General features: G+C 38.6%; 1 protein-coding gene across 1 annotated transcript; it reads left to right on the forward strand.

The window, feature by feature from the left end:
• Positions 1-1,284: 1,284 nt before the first annotated feature.
• On the forward strand, positions 1,285-5,567 carry LOC107537306 (uncharacterized). Its single transcript, XM_016213307.2, is given in 8 exon segments — positions 1,285-1,591; positions 2,374-2,670; positions 2,969-3,151; positions 4,387-4,847; positions 4,849-5,072; positions 5,113-5,297; positions 5,300-5,404; positions 5,407-5,567. Coding segments are annotated over 8 exon segments (1,923 nt in total).
• The last annotated feature ends 15,890 nt before the right edge of the window (positions 5,568-21,457 follow it).

A 21,457-nucleotide genomic window follows, 5' to 3' on the forward strand; every position in this document is an offset into this window, starting at 1 on the left:
TTCTGGTTTGGTTTGTGTGATCTTACAGAGCATTGTCTGGTAGAATGTAGGGAGGGGGGTCCTCCATTCTGGGAAACAGCCCTTTGGGGCGAGTTTTGGCTAATTGGTTGACCTATGCTTATAAACCTAGGACTAAAAAGAAAATAATTTTTTTTTTAATTTTTTTTTACTATATGTGGTGTGTTTTCTGCCTCCAAATGACATAACTAGAATGTAATATTTTATTTACCTAAAGAAATTAAATACATAGATTCAGCAGGATCCTGTGGTTTGGACAAAATATTTAATATTAAAACCAGTTTAAGTTTGATTGATGTCTTTTAAAGTTATGACCATAAAATATGTGTTTGTTTTACCTGATTTACAAATAGTTCATATTATGATCTTTTGGTTAAGTTTGACAACCTTCCCAGAGTTTAAATTTTAAGAGATTTTTTTTAACCAAGAAATGACTCTGAGTCATTCCAATGGGCCCCTGGAACACCTCAAAGATTTGTTCTCTCTCTTTATAAAAGAGTAGCTTTTTAACTAATTGGGCCTATTTAATACACTTGAAGCTACATGGGAAGGTTTGCCAAATAAAATAATAATAATAACTATGTTCTATTTGTATTCATGTATTTTTATTAAAATGAATATTCTAGAAATTTGAGTCTGCTCTAGGAAGGAACTTGCAAAGATTCAGAGCCAAGTTTAAACAGAAAACTCTCAGGGGTGCATGTGTCCTGTCAATGACACAGGGAAAGCCAAGAGTGGTGGTTATTGTAACACTGCTTAGCTTATGTATAATATGGACTCAAGAGAGCACTGGTCACTATATTATACTATCTTGCAACTTGAGTTGCTTTGTCAAAGATCAGGGAAATGGGAGGAAATATCTTATGAACAAGCTTCTATGACATTGATCCTATAATAAGGATGCAGGATTAAAAGGAAATATATTAATTGCCCAGAGAAAAGGGAATTTGCCTGTGGTAGAGAGCAGAAGCTCAGAAGAGAGGGATAAGGGAGATCTGCCAACCTGGTTCCCACAACTCCTCTGGCCCTGGGGGATCTTCCTCCTTACTCAGCTGTGTAAGCCAGAGGAGGTGAGTTTGAACTGGTCTCTCAGTCTGGAACCCACCAGGGAACCAAATTGGGTGGAAGACAAGCCAAGACAATGCCCTTTCAAAGACTTCCAGTGGGAGTAGGCCAGAAGGCCAGCCACTGGATATTATTGTGCACATATTCTGTTTTCTATGTTGAATCTGTTAAACTGGAAAAACTAAATTCCTTCTTATAGCGATGATCTTACTAAAACGGCTGAGTTATGACAGTTTTTGCCATGCACCATCTCAGTTGGGAAGACATACAAGCCTTACTGAATATTTTGCTTACAGGGATGAGCAGAGGTTGGTATTGGATATGGCAAATGAAGAGGCTCAAAGACTGCACCAAGAAAATCCAGAAGGGGCTCCCAACCTTACTAAGGCAGTACCTTTACCCAAGCCCAACTGGGACCATAATGTGAATGGCCTTCCTCTCTTAGAGCATTATAAGAGGTGCATCCTTGAGGGTCTGAAGAAAGGAGTCCCTAAGCAGAAAAGTCTCAGTATGGTGCAGGCGGTACAATAGGAGCCCACAGAAGACCCCTTTGAGTTTCTTGAAAGAATCTGCCAGGCCTATAAAAAAATACTGATTCGGATCCACAAGCCCCTGAATATATTAGAATGGTGAATATGGCCTTTATCTCTCAAAGTGCACCTGACATCAGAAAGAAACTTCAGAAGTGAGAGGGATGAATAGTCATGAATCCTTCCCAATTGGTAGACATTGCTTTCAAAGTTTATAACAGAAAACAGAAAAAGACCCAAGCAGCCACTATTTTCTTGGAATAGGTCTCAGGGCAATTCAATCTGCTGGCAAGAGGAGCCCAAGACCTATCTAAAACCCTTACCCTTGATCAATGCACATGTTGCAAAAGAAAGGGGTTTTGGAAAAATGAGTGTCCCAAGAGAGGGAAAAGGGTCAGGGCTGAGGACTGGGATAAAACAATAGCTCCAATGATGAGTGATGAGGCCCAGAGGTTCAATGATTACAACAACCTATTAAAGTCACCCCCCAGAAATCTCCAGTAAAACTAACAGTGGGGGGGGAAAGTGTAGCCAGGGGTGGCCAGCCTGCTTGAGAGCTGAGGCAGCCACCTGTGAGCTCTGAAAGTTTTCCTTGGGGCAGCCTATCACCATTTATGCTCTACCAAGTACTGAGCCTACTAGAGCTAGAGGGGAATTTGTGATTCACTGCTGAATGGGCAGGCACTGAGCAATTCTTCTCAACAATCCCAATGTCTCCCTCAAAACTGTAAGTAGTTAAATCCTGTGTCCCTTCTCCCAGAGCCTAACTCTGCCATGCTAATGCATGATTGTGCTGAAATAATTGATGAGGTTTATTCTAGCAGAATTGATTTACAGGACAAGCCTCTAGAAGAGGCAGACTGCACTCTATATGCAGATGGAAACAGTGATATGGACACAGGAAACAGAAAGGCTGGGGATGCACTTGAGACTCTTGAAGGAATAGCAGAGGCTGAGGCACAACCAATGGGAACCTCTGCTCAGAAAGCTGAATGGATTGCATTGACAGGGGCACTAGAATTTTTGCGCAAAAAGAGAGTGTGTATACCAAGTCAAGGTACTCTTTCCTAATTCTGTATGCACATTGCTTAATTTGAAAAAAAATAATACTATTAACTTCCAATAAAAAGGAAATTAAACCTGCAGCAGAAAATTTCAAATTATTAGAAGCAGTCTAGGTACCTTTACAGGTGGTAGTTATGCATTGCCTTGGGCATCAGAAAGAGGACACTGAAGTGGCTAAAGGAAACAATCTGGCTGATCAAACAGCAAAAGAGGCTGCTAAAAGAACATTTATAATGCTCTTGGTACCTGTGCTAGACTTGTTACAATTTGACCCTGAATTTTGCCTGCAGATTTAGAGAAAGCTAAGAGCTGGGGCTTTGATGAAGATGATCCCTATCAAGGATGGAGAAACAATAAGAAAGGAGTTATACTGCTTCTTGAACAGTTAGTAGAGCCAGTTCTAAAGCATTTGCATGAGGCCACTCACGATGGAAGGGACTCATTAACCATCTATATCAAACTGTGGCTCACAGGTCCTGGAATTTCTAAAGCAATATGAAAAGTAATAGCTAGATGTGTTGTGTGCCAGAAGAACAACGTTAAGACAGGTCCCCATCAGAAGAAAGAAGGAAAACAATGCCAAGGACAATGTCTTTACCCAGATGCCCAGGGTCTGAGGGTGAAATATTTATTAGTCTGTTGATACCTGTTCAGGATGGGTAGAAGCCTATCCAACTAGAACTGAAAAATCCTTGGAGGTAGTGAAAGCCTTTCTGAAGGAAATAATTCACCATTTTGGCCTACCTGGCAGCATCAGAGTGATAATGAACCTGCTTTTGTTTCAGACATTACACAAAAGGTTAGTAAATTTCTAGGAATCAAGTGGAGACTCCACACAGGATGGAGACCCCAGGCTTCTTGGAAGGAAGAGAAGATGAATTAAACCTTAAATAAAGATATAGCCAAGAAACTTTGTCAAGAAACTCACCTTCAGTGGGATCCAGCTTTACCTATTGCCCTATTCAGAATAAGGGTGTTGCCTTGAAGTCGGATTCATCTAAGTCCTTATGAAATAGCATTTGGGTGACCATCTCAGGCTATGATTGAGGTGGGAGATATGTATGTGGGTGAAGAAGTGAAGGAAGCCCTGACCAGTGTGGCTAAGTGGTTAGAGGGCAGCCTGTGCACTGTTTCCCGGTTAATGGCACGTACCTAGGCTGTAGGTTTGATCCCCGGCCCCACTTGCTGCCAGTGCCAGAGGCAACCAATCGATGTATCTCCCTCACATCCATGTTTCTCTCTCTCTCTTTCCCTCTGTACCCCTCCCTCCCTCCCTTCCACTCTAAAGAAATCAATGGAAAAATATCCTTGAGTGAGGATTAACAACAATGACAAAAAGTGAAGATAAAGAATTATGTAGAGCATTTAAGTCAGACTTAATTAATGACCTTGCTTGTATTAGAGGCCCCGCCTGCACAGGTTTGCTGCATTCTTTTGAGTCTGGAGATAAGATGCTACCTAAGACTTAGAAGACAGGATCCCCAGAGAGCCAACTAGAAGAAAGGTGGACTGGACCTTGCGATGTACTCCTCACCACCCCAACCACAGTGAAATTAGCAGGCATAAAACCTTGGATTCATCACCCTGGAGTAAAGAAAGCACTGGAAGAACACTGGCCCACTGAACCACAAGAAGACCTGAAAGTCATCTTTCAGAAGCAATGAGTTATATTCTTTTCATTACTTTTGTTTAACCCCATGTTATGAAGAACCTATTCCTTTCAAACGAGATGAAAATATTTGGGTATATTTAGCAAAAAATGTTCTAAACATCTCTGACATTTGTACTGCAGGAGGAACCTACATTGAAGAAACTTTCACTTCACATCTTGTATGTGTTTGTACTCCCCTGGAAAGCCTTGGAAATTATTCTTTGTTTCAGCATATCACTAAGACCATAACTTACTCTGATATTTATAATTGGGGACCTGTGGTAACTCTAAAGGACAAGGAAATGTTTTCCTTAAAAGTCACTAATGTAGCCCCAGCTAGAGAATGTGCAACTTTTGTCAACTGTACTAAAAACTGTTTTATGTTTTCAGTGGGCATGGAGATGAGTTGCAACACCACCACTAATGTTTCTGATGCCTTTGGTCATGTTAAATTGCCTGCAAGATGGTGTCTAATATAGGGAAGGACTGTTTATTCCTATGTTTCAGAAAACAGTTCCAGGGAGACCATACTCTCTGGGACTCACGGTGTTTATGCCTCAGAAGCCCCACTCCCCCTGGGCTTGAAGGGAACTCTAATTTGCACCTGATGGTAACAGTGATTTGCACCTTTTTAGCCCTGCTGAATGTAGATCCTTGACTACATTTGTAATGCCAGTCATGGTAACCTCTTTGCATATAGAAATAAGTAGATTAGACTGTCCCATGGTAAAAGCTTTGAATGTCACCTCTGTTAATGTAAGAAATGTGGTTCCTTTTCATCCACACCTCACAAGCCATTAGTGCCATCAGTCAAGAAGTAGGGTAAGTTAGAGAAGCGGTATTAGAAAATTGTGCAGCTATAGACTGCCTCTTTTTAGGACATAATCACTGATGTGAAGAATTTAAAGGACTCTGCTGTTTCAACCTGACTGATAATTCACAGCTCATAGTAAAGCAAGTAAAGGAAGTATGTCCAAGATAAAGCAAAGAGAGGGGTCCTTTGGTACTGATTTGTCCAAACTAACTTCCTAGCTGCCTAGCATTACTAGTCTTAGAGAGGCATTTGTTGCTTTTATTCTTTCATCTTTTTTAGTATCTTAGCTTCTTGTTGCATAAAATGTGCCCCCTTATCTAGGTCTGCAATGACGTGTGTTCCTAAACCCCATACAAGACATTCTAATGCTAAGACACATGCTCAACAGCAAAATGATTACTTCCACGTGAAACTAATGTCGTAGAAATAAGATTGTTAAAGTCTAACAATGGAGAATGATGGGGAACACAAGAACTTAAAAATGTTAACTTTAGTTATACAGTTAATAGGTTTGGTAAATAATGATGTAGAAAGATATTGTTCCAGGAACTAGAATGTATGACTGGATCTGCCTGGCTTCAGGAGACCTGCAAGCAATTTGACCTTTGTGCCCCAGGAGGACTACAAACAACCAAGACAGCATCTGAGCCATTGTGCTCCAGGGAGAGAAGGTCAGCTGCCCAGGATGCAGATAAAGAATCACCAGTCAACTTGCAACCAAGATTCGGTGTAGGTAAACACAGTATTTGCCTCCTCCCACAACCACATTAAAATTACAATGAAACTACAGACTATCACTCATGGCTACCTGAAATGGTGCTGAATGGAAGTCCTACAACTATGAAATTGAAGAAGAAGCTACATCAAGACTGGTAGGAGGGGTGGAGGCATGAAACAAGCTGGTCCCACACCCACAATTGGCAGATAAAAATTGGGAGAGATATCTCAGCTGTGGAGGTTGTCCCTGAAGAGTGAAGCATCCAAGTCCCACACCAGGCACCCCAGCCCAGGGTTCCAGCACCAGGAAGAGAAGTCCTCATAATTTCTGGCTGTGAAAACCAGTGGGAATTGAGACTGAGTGAGAGAGAGGCTGCTGGAGTCCCAGGCAGTTTCTCTTAAGGACCCTTACATAGCCTTATTCAGACTCACTCCTTTTGAGCTCCAGAGAACAGCAACTTGAAAGGCATGAGAGACATAGGGGGAGGAACTGAATTGTCCTGTATCAGGGAGAGAACTGGAGGGGCAGCTTTCTCCAAGACACAGGTGTTGACAAAAGCCATTTTGATGAGCCCTTCCTCCACAGAGCCAGCAGGCAAGTGCCCTATCTGAGACTACATCAACCTGCCTCACCCTGGTGGTTACTTGAGACCCTGCCCCATACAATTTTCAGGCCCACCCAACTGTTTCAGTGGTTTTACCATAGTAATGGCCTGTCTTGGATTATGCTTCAGATTTTCCTAAAATATCTCAAACAAGCAGTATCTGGCCTTAGCAAGCCCCATATGTCATGCTCAGTGGCCTCAGTCCCCTCACCAGCAGCAGCCAAACTTAGTTCACAGCATGGCCTCACCTAGGCATTTCCAAGCCCAGCACAAGAAGCAGCCATCTGCAGATTGCTTTGTAGATTATGCCTGGTGGCCCCGGGCAGAGCACAGAGGGTGGCTGATCTTGGATTGCATCTCCTGGGAGACACCAGAACCAGTGCACCCAGTGGACAGCTTCAGACTAGGTGGAAGCACCAACACCCAACCACCTTCATAAGTGACACACTCAAGGGCAGACTTAGCAGGTACTAGAGCCCTGCTGAAGTAAGTCCTGCTCTGTGCAGTGGGTTCCTGAACAGCTAATCCTCCAATGTGTTTGGAGATTGGTGATGAGTGGTGAGCAAGTCCTTGTAGCTGATCAGCCTGAATAAATCCTTCTTATTGATGTGCCAACAGCAATCAGGACTCAACTACAACAGAAGGGTATATAATCCACATGGGGTGGTGCACCTCGAGTGCCTAGTGTACCAACATTCGCATCATAGGGATACCAGAAGAAGAAACAGAGCAAAAAATTGAAAACTTATTTGAAAAAATAATTACATAGAACTTCTCTAACTTGGTGAAGGAAACAGACATACAAGTCCAGGAAACACAGAGTCCCAAACAAGATGAAACCAAAGAGGCCCACATCAAGACACATTATAATTTAAATGTGAAAGATTAAAGACAAAGAGAGAATCTTAAAAGCAGCAAGAGAAAAGCAGTTAGTTACCTACAAGGGAGTTCCCATAATATTGTCAGCTGATTTTTCAACAGAAACTTTGCAGGCCAAAAGGGCATGGCAAGAAATATTCAAAGTGATGTAAAGGAAGGAGCTACAACCAAGATTACTCTACCCTGCAAAGCTATCATTTCAAACTGAAGGACAGATAAAGGGCTTCCCAGAGAAGAAAAAGCTAAAGGAGTTCATCACAACCAAAACAGTATTCTATGAAATGTTATAGGGTCTTCTTTAAGAAGAAGAAGAAAAAAGATAAAAAATATGAACAATAAAATGACAATAAATACATATCTATCAACAATTGAATCTACAAACAAAATGAACAAGTAGAACAGAAACAGACTCATAGATACAGAGAACTTTTTGTTGGTTGCTAGAGGGGTGTTGGGGGACTGGGTAAAAAAGGTGAAGGAATTAAGAAGTACAAATTGGTTGTTAGAGAATAGTCATGGGGATGTAAAGTACAACATAGGGAATAATATTCTAATAACTAGGCTTGTTGCTGGATGGGTGTGGGATTTATTGGGATGATCATGTATTAAGTTATGTTCTGGTCATGAGTAATATACCTGAACCTAATATAATGATGTATGTCAACTGTAACTGAAAATAAAAAGTGATTTTAAAAAAAGTATCACCAGTCAGCAGATGAAGGGATACTTAGAAAATTGCTGGACTGAAGCTTTTGTCTGATTAACCATTTTCCCTGAATTCCAAACCCTTTATCTACACTTTTCTTCACTTTATGAAAAAGGTTACCTTGAGATGAGATGTAAGATGGTCTTTTAGGGTACATAACCTGCCATCTTCTCATGTTACAGGCCATCTAAATAAAGTGCCCATAAAGATTTAATCCTTGCCTCTACTTATTGGTTCTTGTCATGAGAGGCAACAAAAACTCTGACTTATCCAGTTTCAACATGAACTCATGAGCGAAACACTGAATTCTGTTCTACCTTTCATTCTGATGTTTGTGTTTCTATTTTGTTCATGGTGTTATTATTTTGTGTCAATGGTCCTCATTGTTCATGCATTTCTGTTGTAAATTGTGGCAAGTTCTTTCCAGAAATTGGTTTTAGGAAAGAGAAGAAAGAGCAAGAAAAGAAAGAAAGGCTACCAAAGATAATAGTATAAGTAGCATTGTAGTAATAAAACAATCATGACATTACAATGATTGTAAACTGATTTTAAAAAATTGTCCAGATTTACTTTTATTCCAGAAATGCACATTAAAGAAAAGAGTTTGGGAACTCTTATTTATAAAGTCTAAAGGATCATATATTTACAATCAGTATAAAATAGCTTATTCCTGTGACTATTATAATGTCAAAATGCTTCTAAATAACAAGGAAATGTATCTTTTTTGGTCTGCCTAGACAGAGCTTTTAATAGAATCTTTGAGACTCATTTGCAATCTATTAGCCATATCTCAAACTCCAAAAACAACATTTTTTAAAATTACTTGTTATTTTTCAAATAAAACTTAAAAAATTTATCCTAACTATGAATTCCCTTTTTGCTACTTTTGGTGGCAAGGACATATAGTTGTATAAACTATGTTACAGTGCCAAGTTTCTTCAAATAATATTTTAGAGAAAATATATATAAATGATAGATTTCATTGGTTAGATAAGAGATAATCCCTTATCATAAATTAAGTTTTCTTTGAATTTTAACCTAACTGTTAAGATTTTTTTAAAATTAATTTTTATTAAAATATGCTAGATGTAAGTAACTGAAACACAGCCAACTCACAATCAAAATGACGGGATAATCACTTGCATTTGCAGGGGGAAATAGATTTTGAAATTTAAGTTTAAAATTAGAAGAAAGATATATACCACAAACCTTCATTCTTTAAGTCTAAAGATAAACTGTGTAAGTAGATATTTCTTGAGAATATTGGCCAATAGGTATTGTCAGTACTTGATGGTTTGAATGAAGCCCACTCCAAGAATTTGGAAATAATTTTGTTTTCTGAAGGGGAAACTACGATATCAACTTTCTGAGATTAAAGACGGTGGTGGACAGAGTGGAAGCTACACTGACACTCTCCTGGGACCAAACTGGAATTACAACTAAAATATAGCAAAACCATCCTAAAAAATCAGTTGCAACTGAAGATGAGCTGGAGAGCACCCTCTTAACCAAGGAGGAAAAGTGGAGACCGCATAGAGACTGGTAGGAAGTGCAGAGGTGTGAGAGGACTGGCTGGGTTCCCACGAGCAGCAGCTGAAGGCCTGGAGGCATATCTCAGCTGCGGGGAGGGGGGGGTTCCCAATGAGGACTTTAGAGCCTAAACCCCAGGCTGGGCTTCCCAGCCAAGAGCACTAGAACTGAGAATGGTGCCACATAACATCTGGCTGTGAAAAGCAGCAGTGTTTCTGTCTGCTATGAAGAGAAGGCTAGAAATGCAGGCAACCTCTTAAAGAGCCAATACACAAAGTTTCAGATGTAGCCACTCACCTTGGGCCCCAGCAGAGGGAAGGCAGAGTGGATGGACTGGAGCTGTGTGAGGAGAATCTAGGGTTGTGGGCTCTGGAGATAGAGCTCAGAGGGCACCCCTATGGATTCTTGTGCCGAGTCATTCTCCCATACTACAAAGGACATCTATCTCAGACAGATATTTTGCTACTTTTGCCTGGGGAGGGAAGCAATTGCCCTACCTTGCTGGAAAACCCCTTGCCCTACCCAGAAGAGTTTCTACAGCCTGAGGCTCATTAAGAGAATCAGATTAATTAGCCTGCAACCAGAGGTGGGCCTCAGAGTGCTTTGAGTCTTTGCCTGACATGCTTCTAGACCTGGGCCTTGGAAAAGCAGACTGATGTGAATCTTGGTCCTGTCCAACCACACCTAGCCCCAGAAGAGGAGACCTCAAGCTGAGGGTTATGGATAGCTCCAAACAAGGTACTCAGGGCCAGTCACAAACTGTTTCTGATATCGGCCTGCACCAGACAACCTCCAAAAAGATTGAGAGTCCTAGTAGATCTACCTAATACATAGAAACAAACCCAAACTGGCAGCCAAAATGGGTAGACAAAAAAATAAGCCCCAAATGAAAGAACCAGAGAAGTCTCCAGAAAAAAAACTAAATGAAATGGAAATAAGCAATCTCTCAGATATAGAGTTCAGAATACTGATTGTAAGGATGCTCAACAGCATCAAAAAAGATATGGAAACTATGAAGGAAATTAAGAATGACATAGCAGAAATAAAGAATAGATTGGAAGGAATAAACAGCAGATTAGAGGAAGCTGAGGATCAGATCACTGAATTAGAAGACAGGATAGAAAAAAATCACTCAATCAGAGATCCAAAAAGAAAACAATTCAAAAACAGGAGGACAGTTTAAGAGAGCTGTGGGACAACATGAAACATAATAATATTTGCATTATAGAAGTGTCAGAGGAGGTCGAAAGTAAGCAATGGTTAGAGAATCTGTTTGAAGAAATAATGGCAAAAAACTTTCCTAACCTGGTCAAGGAAAAAGTCACACAAGTTCAGGAGGCACAGAGTCCCAAGCAAGAAGAATCCAAAGAGGCCCATGACCAGACACATAATTAAAATGCTAAAAATTCAAGACAAAGAGAGAATATTAAAGGCAGCAAGAGAAAAGCAATCTCTTACCTACAAAGGAGCTCCCATAAGGCTGTCTGCTGACTTCTTATCAGAAACTTTACAGGCCAGAAGGGAATGGTATGAAGTATTCAAGGTAATGCAAAACAAGGATCTGAAACCAAGACTACGCTATCCAGCAAGACTATCCTTCAAGATAGATGGTGAAATATAGAGATTCCTAGGCCAAAAAGGCTAAAGGAGTTTATCACCACAAAACCAGAACTGCAGGAAATGTGAAAGGGACAGTTGTAATTAGAAGAAATAGAGAGAGAAACATAGGCATAAAGAATTAAAATGCCAATAAATAAGGACCTATCAATAATAACCTCAAAGACTTTAAGGGAGAGATCAACAGCAATACAGTCATACTCATGGACTTTAACATCCCACTGACTTCACTGGATAGATCTTCCAGACAAAAGTCAACACAGAAGCAGTGACTAAATGGCACACTAGATCAGATGGATTTAATTGATATTTACAAAACATTTCACCACAGCTGCAGAATATACATTCCTCTCAAGTGCACATGGGTCATTCTCAAAGATAGACCACATGTTAGGACACAAAACAAGCCTCTACAAGTTCAAGAAGATTGAAATCATATCAAGTATCTCAGATCATGATGGAATGAAATTAGAAATCAGCTACAGTAAAAACACTCAAAAACATTCAAACACATAGAGGCCAAATAACATGTTATTAAGCAATGAATGGGTTACCAATAATATCAAGAAAGAAATCAAAATCTTCCTGGGTACAAATGAAAATGAACACACAACAAACCCATATCTATGGGACACAGTGAAAGCAGTCCTAAGAGGGAAATTCATAGCACTACAGGTCTACCTCAAAAAGCTAGAAAACTTTTTAGTAAACTATCTAACCCTACAATTTAAAGAATTAGAAAGCTCCCCTGTGAAGCCATCCAGACCAGGACTTTTGTTTGCTGGGAGGTCTTTTATTATTGCTTTGATTTCATCAGTTGTTATTAGCCTATTCAGGTTTTCTGAGTCTTCCTGATTCAGTTTTACGTGATCTCACTCATATGTGAAATCTAATAAACAAAATAGACTGAGGAACATCCAGAGATGTAGAAGCATGGAACAGACTAATGAATCTCAGTGAGGAGGCAAGGGTGGGGGAGTGGGTGGGGAGAGATTAATCAAAGAACTTATATGCCTATATGCATAACCCATGGACACAAACAATAGTGTGGGGAGGGCCTGTTGGGGGGGGTGCAGGTTGGAGGGGATCAATGGGGGAAAAAAAAGGGGTATATCTGTAATACTTTCAACAATAAAGATACATTTTTTTAAAAAAATCAACTTTCCTCCCACCTCTGCTCTAAATGTAATAACCTAAGAATTAACCAGTAAATGGGTGAGTAAATGTCCTCAAATCAAATCAAGATTTAGACCTAGGCAGAGTCCAGATTATAACATGTTACACAAAAAGAAGTAATACAGCTCTTGAAATAAACTTAAAACAAAAAGATAACAAATTTGAAAGTTGTTATGTTTATCCCAGTCTGTAGATATGTAGGGGAGCTCACTGGGATGCAATATGACTCCAGCAGCAAAGATGTCTAGGAAATGTTGGGCTCTTAACTCTCTGTAGCCTCAGGCTTGGCTGACTACCCAGGAAACCAGAATGCCACCCAAAGACAAATGTCAGGCCCCCAGGAAGGAGGTTAATCAATGTATAGAGTGTGATAATTGCTTGATATCATCTGCTAACTCAAGAATGCATTGTTCTTCCTGGTGGTCTACATGACTATCCACCATATGGTTTCACTACTCACCCCCTATAAAAAAGAGACCCTGCCCTGGGACGGGTCTTGATTCTTCCTAGCCAGCCATGACTGGGAGCAGCTGCTTTGCCTGTGTATGTAAGTTTCTCCTATTAAAGCTCTTATGAATTTGAATAAGGCTACATGTCAGTCCTTCAGAATGATTCTGAATTTAAATTTTGGGGGCTTTCCCCCAACACCATGTTAGGGGGTATTTGGTCAAACAATGTAAAGCCTTCTAGTCATATCGACAAATCCTTCAAACTGTTATCTGAGAGATTTGTCATAAGGTCATATAAATCCCTCCAGTTTTTGTTTTATATTCTCTTACATCATTATGATTTGGCATTTCATATTATAATAGTCCATGACTATGTCACTAAGTGAACATAAAAGGAAAATTCCTGCCCTGGCCCATTTGGCACAGTGGTCAGAGCATCGGCCCAAGTACCAAAGAGTCATGGGTTTGATTCCCAGTCAAACACACATAGTATCTGGGTTGTAGGTTTAATCCCCAGCCTCAGTTGGGGCACATGTGATAGGCAACCAATAGATGTGTCTCTCTCACATTGATGTTTCTCTCTCCCTTCCTCTCTTCCATTTTTTCTAAAAAAATCAAGGGGGAAAATATCCTGGGGTGAGGATTAACAACAACAAAAAAAGGGTCCTAAAATATGGGTATATGTAAAAGAAGGATGTGTAACATACATGAGTATGGCACAGCAAGACTTTCAAGACCCAGATCCCAGACACTGAGACAGGGGGCTGGTACTGCAACCAAACATAATATTAGGCCACCCAGCACCAGTCAAGTCAAACACTGAACACGGAGAATTGCAGTAGAGAAATTAGATTTGTTTTATTGGTCCTGCTATGCAAAGTAGCTACAGAAGTTCAAAAGCCCAAACTTGGTTTTAAAGGGTGAAAATGGAGATGAGGTTCTTCAATACATGATCAGCCCTGACGGTGTGGCTCAGTGGTTGAGCATCAACCTATGATCCAGAAGATGGTGATTTGATTCCCGGTCAGGGCACATGTTTGGATTTCGGGCTCGATCCCCAGCAGGGGGCATGCAGGAGGCAGCCAATCAATGACTCTCATCATTGCTGTTTTTATCCCTCTCTCTCTCCCTCTCCCTTCCTCTCTCTGAAATCAATAAAAACATATTTTTTTAAAAAAACAAAGATACATGATCAGTTTATGGGTATCTTCTGATTGGTTGGAGCTGGATTAACAAAAATATATTTTAGGAGTTCTGGTGAGCAATCCTCCAGCTCCATCTAGTCTGGGGTTTATGTGACTGTGGTCAGTATCTTTTTATATCTAGTGGAGGTTCTGCAAAAACAACTCAAGGTATGCATCAGTGTTATCTGTGATTTCAGTGCCCCAAGACCCTAATTTATGTCTGAGAAAGCTGACTTAAGTAATTGTAAGGAAAAGAGACTCAGGTCTGTTTTATTCCAAGCAAAAAACTTGAGGGGGGGTGGGGGAGGTGCAGTGTTACAAAGGGATTCTGGCTTAGTTTCACTACTCCATACAGACTGCTCAGCCACCTTTCCCACCACCCTGAGAGCATTTTCTGAGACACACAGGAGAAACTCTGCAAAGCTACACTCACTCTGTCTATGTGAGGTTTATTTCTGCCACCTGCATACTCAGTTACAGTTTCTTTACCCAGGCTTAAGATCATGTAGCTTAAATTTAGGCAGAAATTCCCCTAATATCTTGTCATTTTAAATACATGCTTATCTCCACCTCAGTCTCATTTCTCTCAGTTTCAAGGTTTGAGTTAGTTTCTCAACTTGACCACTCCAGAGAACTGATGGGGATGGGACCCTGGGCTCATAAAGTTGAGCAGAACCTAGAATGTGGTTACCTCACTAAGATTATTTTTAGAATAATCCTGTCATAGTTAGGATTATTACTGATACTGCCTAGGTTACTTCTTAGCTGTAGACAGCAAAATTTATCTTAGATGGTCTGAGGAGAAGGAATTTACAGCAAGCTTTTAGGCAGCAGATAGATTTAAGGAGGTTTAGGAAAATAGAAGCAATGCAACCAGAAGAAATGCCCAACCATATAACAGAGTTGTTCCAACAGCACCATCTGCCACTTGGCACCCATGACATTAGGGAATAGGCAACAGGACTTGCATCACAGCTGCCCCGGGAGCCTTAGATGCCCCTGAGCCAAGACCAAATCTTGCCTACACAGCCACTATCCTACACTGTTTACTTCCTCTTGTCTGGCTCTGGTGGGTGCCTCTGCTTGACTGACCCTGGATCACACATAGAGCCTTACCTGCAGAGAATCTAGAAAATGTCATGTTTAGTTCTCCAACCTCATCAAAGGCTCACAGGAAGGGACCCATAAGGGGATCAGAGTAAGACTAAGCAGTCTCTTTACAATTTTCTTACACAAATAACTATAATCTATAATTTATAGGCCTTACATATTTATTACCATTTTTTACTAGTGAAAATTAGTTATCACCAAAAATGTTTTTATACCTAGAATGGATATGAAAATAAATCATGAACATTTTCAAGCAGTTGTTGCCAGGAAATATATATATATAAAATAAACACTGATAATTAACTATGGCTACCTTGGCATTTGTTAAAATCCAGAATCCAAATTCAAATAATTTCAGGGCTGGTAACATAAATATGTGAAGTGCAAGTAAGCTGATGGTAAGTACATGCTTTATTCCTTCCCATGTTGTCTACATTCTATTTCAATGGAGGGAGAGCACCTTAAACTTAATGGTAGGGAAGAATAAGCAGGGATTATCTATAGTAAGTGGTCTTCATTTTCCTCCCTGATCCACTTTACCAAAAGTCAATGCACTTATCTCCTAACTGTTGTCAGTGTGGGCTGCTGCAAGCTCACAGGTGCTCCCTTCTTGAGAGAATTGCCAACAAGCAAAAGCAGAAACAGCCTCCCTCAGGAAGATATTTTCAGCCCACAGATTGCAGCCTACAGCTAATGACTAAGTGGTCAGGGTACAAAAGATCAACTCTCCTAGGCCAGATTAACTCTATGGTGTAATTCATGCTCAGAATTTCCCCTGGGCTTCCACATCCCTTCATTACCCAGCTTTTTTTCCACCATGCCCCATCCAGCATCCCTCACTCATTTTCTTCTGAGAACATTCTTTCAGTATATCACTTCACCAAGATGCCGCTCAAGTTTTGTTTCCAGGAATATGAATTAAGAAACAGCTAATACCAATATTGTTGTAGGAGAAAATAGCAAAGTAAAAGAAGAGAGGGGAAAATAAATAGTGAAGAGAAATATATGAGAGCTAAACACTATTAAAAATAAGGTAGATATGTGTCAAACTCTAAACTCTAACAAGGGAGAATATGCCTTCTGCACATGTAGCATGTTATAGAAATTGGCCATATATTAGACCAAAATGAAAAAATCCATAAGTTACAAAATGGAAATAATATTAACAGCATTTGACATAATGCAATAAGTCTATATATTAATAATAAAACTGTAAGGAACCATTCATATAAAAATTTAAAAACATTCTAATAAAAACAATTTTGGTCACCCAGCCAGTGTGGCTCAGCAGTTGAGCATCAACCCAGGAATGAAGAAGTCATGAGTTCAATTCCTGGTCAGAGCCCATGCCCAAGTTGCAGGCTTGATCCCTAGGGGGAGGCATGCAGGAGGCAACCAACTCTCTCATCGATGTTTCTATTTCTCTGTCCCTCTCCCTTCCTCTCTCTTTAAAATCAATAAAAACATTAAAAAACACACACAAAAATCTGAGTCAAGAGAGAACACAAATCAAGATTTCATAATTTATTGACAATAACAACGAGAAAAATACAACACATCAAATATATGAGATAAACTAAAGCAATTTTAGTTTTAAATGCTATAGAAATACATACACAAAATGAAAATTAATGAAGCATGCTACTCAAAAAGCCATAAAAGAAAAACAAAAGAAGCAAGAGGAAATTAATACAGATAAAAGCAAAAAATTAATGAATTCAAAACATAAAAAAGTTAAATAAAATCAAAGTGTTACTTGAAAATTTTAACAGAGTGGACAGATCACTAGGTAACTTATTCTAGAAATAAAGGGGAAAAGCAAAATTACACAAAATTATAAATGACAAAAGAGAAATAAACCATTAAAACATAAGGACTTTTTATTTTATTATTTTATTTGTTAAATTTATTTTTGTTTAAAATATTACAGATGTTCCTTTTTCTCCCCAATGATCCATTCCACCCTGTCCAGAAGGACTTTTGTAGAAAAATCGTAAGACTACTTTGCAAAATTCTAAGCAAGTCAATTATAAAGCATAGATCAAACAAGTAATTTTCTAGAATTATATGACATAGAATTCTAGTTTTGTATTCCATATGTAAAGAGCTTAGAAGTTGCCATTCCTTCTTAACAGCAAGTAAAAAGCTGGACAGACTAAACTCTGGCAGATATTATCTAGGCATGTGATCAAGGTTAACATCATCAGGGACATGTCATGTTAATAGCATGGGCCTGTGGCTGATGACTAAGGCCCATGTGATGTAATGAGAATGACACTTTACCTCTGTCGTATTCCTCCTAAAAACCCAGTCTAACCATGACAAGAACATAAGACAAACAAAATTTAGGGACATTCTACAAAATACCTGACCAGTACTTGCAAAACTGTCCAGTTCATCAAAAAGTTTGAGAAACTGTCACAGACCAGAGGAGGCTGAGGCAGCGTGATAACTAAATGCAACGTGATGGCTTGGGTAAGATCCTGGCACAGAAAAAGACATTTAGCAAAAGCTAGTGAATTCTGAATAAACTTCAGAAGTTGGGTAATAGCAGTGTCTCAAAGCTGGATGCTTAGTTGTGACAAATGTACCATAGGCATCCTATATATCCTAATTAACAATCGGGGAACCAGGTATTAGCGCTCTTTGTCCTATCTTTACAATTCTTCTGTACACCTAACGGTATTTTAAAATCAAAGTTTATATTTAAAGAGCAACTAAATTCCCTATATAATACTTTCAACATTTTTGAGTCATTTCTTTGTCTCTTGAGAGTGATGTTATTATTTTTATTTGTGTTTCATAATTTTTGATTGAATGTCAGACATCTTATGTCAAGTAGTAGAGGTTGAGGTAAATAATATTTGTTCCTAGAGACAGGCATGCTTTTCCCTCTGTGAGGGTGTAAGTATGGTGACTGACATCTCTTCTTACCTTGCTCTACCATGGATGATCCATACCATACACTGCCTTTTCTCTCCATGAAGAAGGTTGTCCCAGCATGGGTTTCAGACTGTTCGGTTGTCTTGTGTCCTTAGTTCTCTGATGGGTTCAGGAAAAGTTATAATTTTGTCATCCATCCATCTCTTTCTCATTGATAGGTGGGAGCATGTTCTTTTCCTCTTTCTATATCCTCAGAATAAGCAGAAATCTAGGCATTTTTTCTCTCCTTAATTCTGCATACACTACAATCACATATGCATGTAGGAGGGATGAAAATGGAGGACATTATTTAAAACAAGAGATTCTGACTATGTGAAAATTCACAGAATCTCAACATTAGAAGGAATATACTAGAAGCCTTCTATTCCAGTTTTAAAATCTTTAAACCATGTCCTCTTCTGTTAAAATAAAAATTTCACTCCTCATATTTACTCCAGAAAGAGATTGCTTCTACTTAAAAATCATTATGTCTTCTGCATATTCCCACCAATCAAAAAATATCTGTTGCACTTTCAGCTGAAATGAAAAGTATAGATATAAATTTTTATTTTACAAATAAAAATTATGATATTCAGAATATTTTTAAACTATACACCCGTTTCCTGATGTAGCTTAAAAGCACCATATGAAATCTCCTCCCTCCTTAGTGTGAAAATAATTCACCTATTCCAAACACCCACTAAACAAATTTTTTTTTCTGTATATGTGCCTATAGAGAGAAGTAAGTGTATTATTATATATCAATTTTGTTTTTGTTTTTGTGTTTTTTTAATATGTGTCTTTGTTTTAAATTGTTAATTTCAGAGAGAGGATGGGAGAGAGAGATAGAAACATCATGATGAGAGAGTTATTGATCAGCTGCCTCCTGCACGCCCCCTGCTGGGGATTGGGGATTGTGCCCAAAATCCAGGCATGTGCCCTGACCAGGAGTTGAACCATGACCTCCTAGTTCATCTGTCAATGCTCAACCACTGAGGCATGCCAGCCTGGCTATATATCAAATTCTTTATACCAACACTACACACCAATATAGTAGTCACAAGGATGAGGGTACATAAAACGGGCACAGTGGCGGAGGTCAGGCCTATCCTCTTTTGCAAGGTCAAAAGATAGATTGTATAAAACATAACTGCTCCATCTAAGGATTCAATGCATCTAAGCCAAATGTGGTAAGCACCAAATAGCCGAAGAGTTAAGATTATGGAACAGATTCAAATCAAGCATCTTTGTCCCCTTACTAGAGGTAGAAATCCATGTGAAGGCGAAATCAGGGGCATCTACAATGTGAGGCTTGAACAACTGTCCATCTTTTTCTGTAATTTTTAAATGCTGAAGGAACAAAGCATTACTATCAATGAGTAATTTTTTATAATAATTACCATTGACAAGTAAAATCTAACCTTGTAACAATGTTCTTTGAATTTCATCATAAGAATCATCTGGATTCATATTAAAAATAAAGATTCCTCAGAACCATTCCAGGTTAACAATTCAGAATTTTCAGAAGTTCCTCAGAACCTCAGAACCAAGGCCCATTGGATTCCTTGGATCAGAATTATTTGGGAAATAGTCTTAGAACACAATCTCTTTATAATTTCTTGCCCTAAACTGCATTTTGTGTTACAAGCTAATCATTTCTGATGATCAAGACATGATAATCCTGATGTTTAACACTAAATTATTAAATACTAGGAGCTGCCCATGTGCTTGTTAAACTATAATTTCCTTTCTGGAGCTATAAACAGAAGAAACTCAATATTGAATTCACCTTAGAGTAAACTTTAGTGAGAAGCTGGTAGCAAACTAAGTAAAGTATCTATTTATTTTTGTTTGAATAATTTCCTTTAGAAAATTATTTAAGGGCAAGAGATAACCTTTTAAACAAGGTATTCCAGTGCATGTAAAATTATATGTGCAGGAACAAATCAAAATTTATTCATGAAAAACACATGACTGACAGAGAATAGAATCATTGCTTCAAACCTCTGGAGAGTACATCTCAAACTGAAGCTACTTTAAGAAGCTCTGTGAAATATCCAGGGCTATATACTTCAGTGGAAAGGTATTTGTTTTACACAAAAGGGAGAGTCCCTAAGAGGAGAGCTTAGTCTTTTGTAGAAAAGACCAAGAGCATTGAGGCTTGATTTTAATTTGGGAAAAAGAGATGACCATTCTGTGGGAGAGCTCTTTGAATTTTCCTACGAACTACCTCCTAAGTTTTTATTTTTACCCCTTAGGCAGTGTTTCTTTCTTTTTTAAAAATTTCTTTTTTATTCAAGTATAGTTGACATACAATATTATATTAGTTTCAGGTGTACAAACAGTGGTCAATATTTATATACCTTACAATGTGATCCCCACAATAAGTCTAGTAACCATCTGTCACCATACAAAATTATTACAATATTGACTATTTTCCTTATGTTGTACACCACATCCCATGAGTTATTTATCTGATAACAGAAAGTTTGTGTTCCCTTTTCTCTTTTACCATTTTCATCCACCACCACCCCTCTCCCCTCTGGAAACCATTAGTTTGTTCTCTATATCCACAAGTCTATTTCTGTTTTGTTTTGTTTGTTTATTTTCTGGTTTAGACTCCTTATGTAAGTAAAATCATAGAGTATTTGTCATTTTCTGTCTGACATTTCATTTAGCATAATTCCCTCTAGGTCTATCTATTTTGTAGCAAATGAAAAATTTCATTCTTTCTTATGGCTAAGTAATATTCCATTGTCTATATCTATATCATCTATCTATCTATATTTATATATCTATATCTATACCTATACCTATATCTATATCATCTATATCTATATCTATATCTATATATCATTTATATCTATATCTTCTACCTATATCTATATCATCTATATCTATCTATATATCATCTACTTATATCATCTCTATCTCTGTCTCTATGTCTATCTATGTCTCTGTCTCTATCTCTATATCATCTATATATCTGACACATTTTCTTCATCCACTCATCTACTAATGGACACCTACTGCTTCCATATCTTGGCTTATAAATAATGCTGCAATGAATATAAGGGTGCATATATCTTTTTGATTTAGTTTTTCGTGTTCTTAAAAAATAAATATCCAGAAGTGAAATTACTGTACTGTGTAGTACTTCTATTTTTAATATTTTTTGAGGAATCTTATATAAACAATTCAACATTTAAAAAAATCCAATTGAAAAATGGTCAGAGGACTTGACTAGACATTTCTCTAAAGAGAACATACAGTTTTCCAATAGACATATGAAAAAAATGCTCAGCATCACTAGTCATCAGGGAAATGCAAATCAAAACTATAGTGAGATATCACCTTACACATGTCAGAATAATGATCATCAAAAAGTCAACAAATAACAAGTATTGGTGCAGATGTGG

Source organism: Miniopterus natalensis, chromosome 10, assembly GCF_054644295.1.
Source record: "Miniopterus natalensis isolate mMinNat1 chromosome 10, mMinNat1.hap1, whole genome shotgun sequence".
NCBI lineage: Eukaryota > Metazoa > Chordata > Mammalia > Chiroptera > Miniopteridae > Miniopterus > Miniopterus natalensis.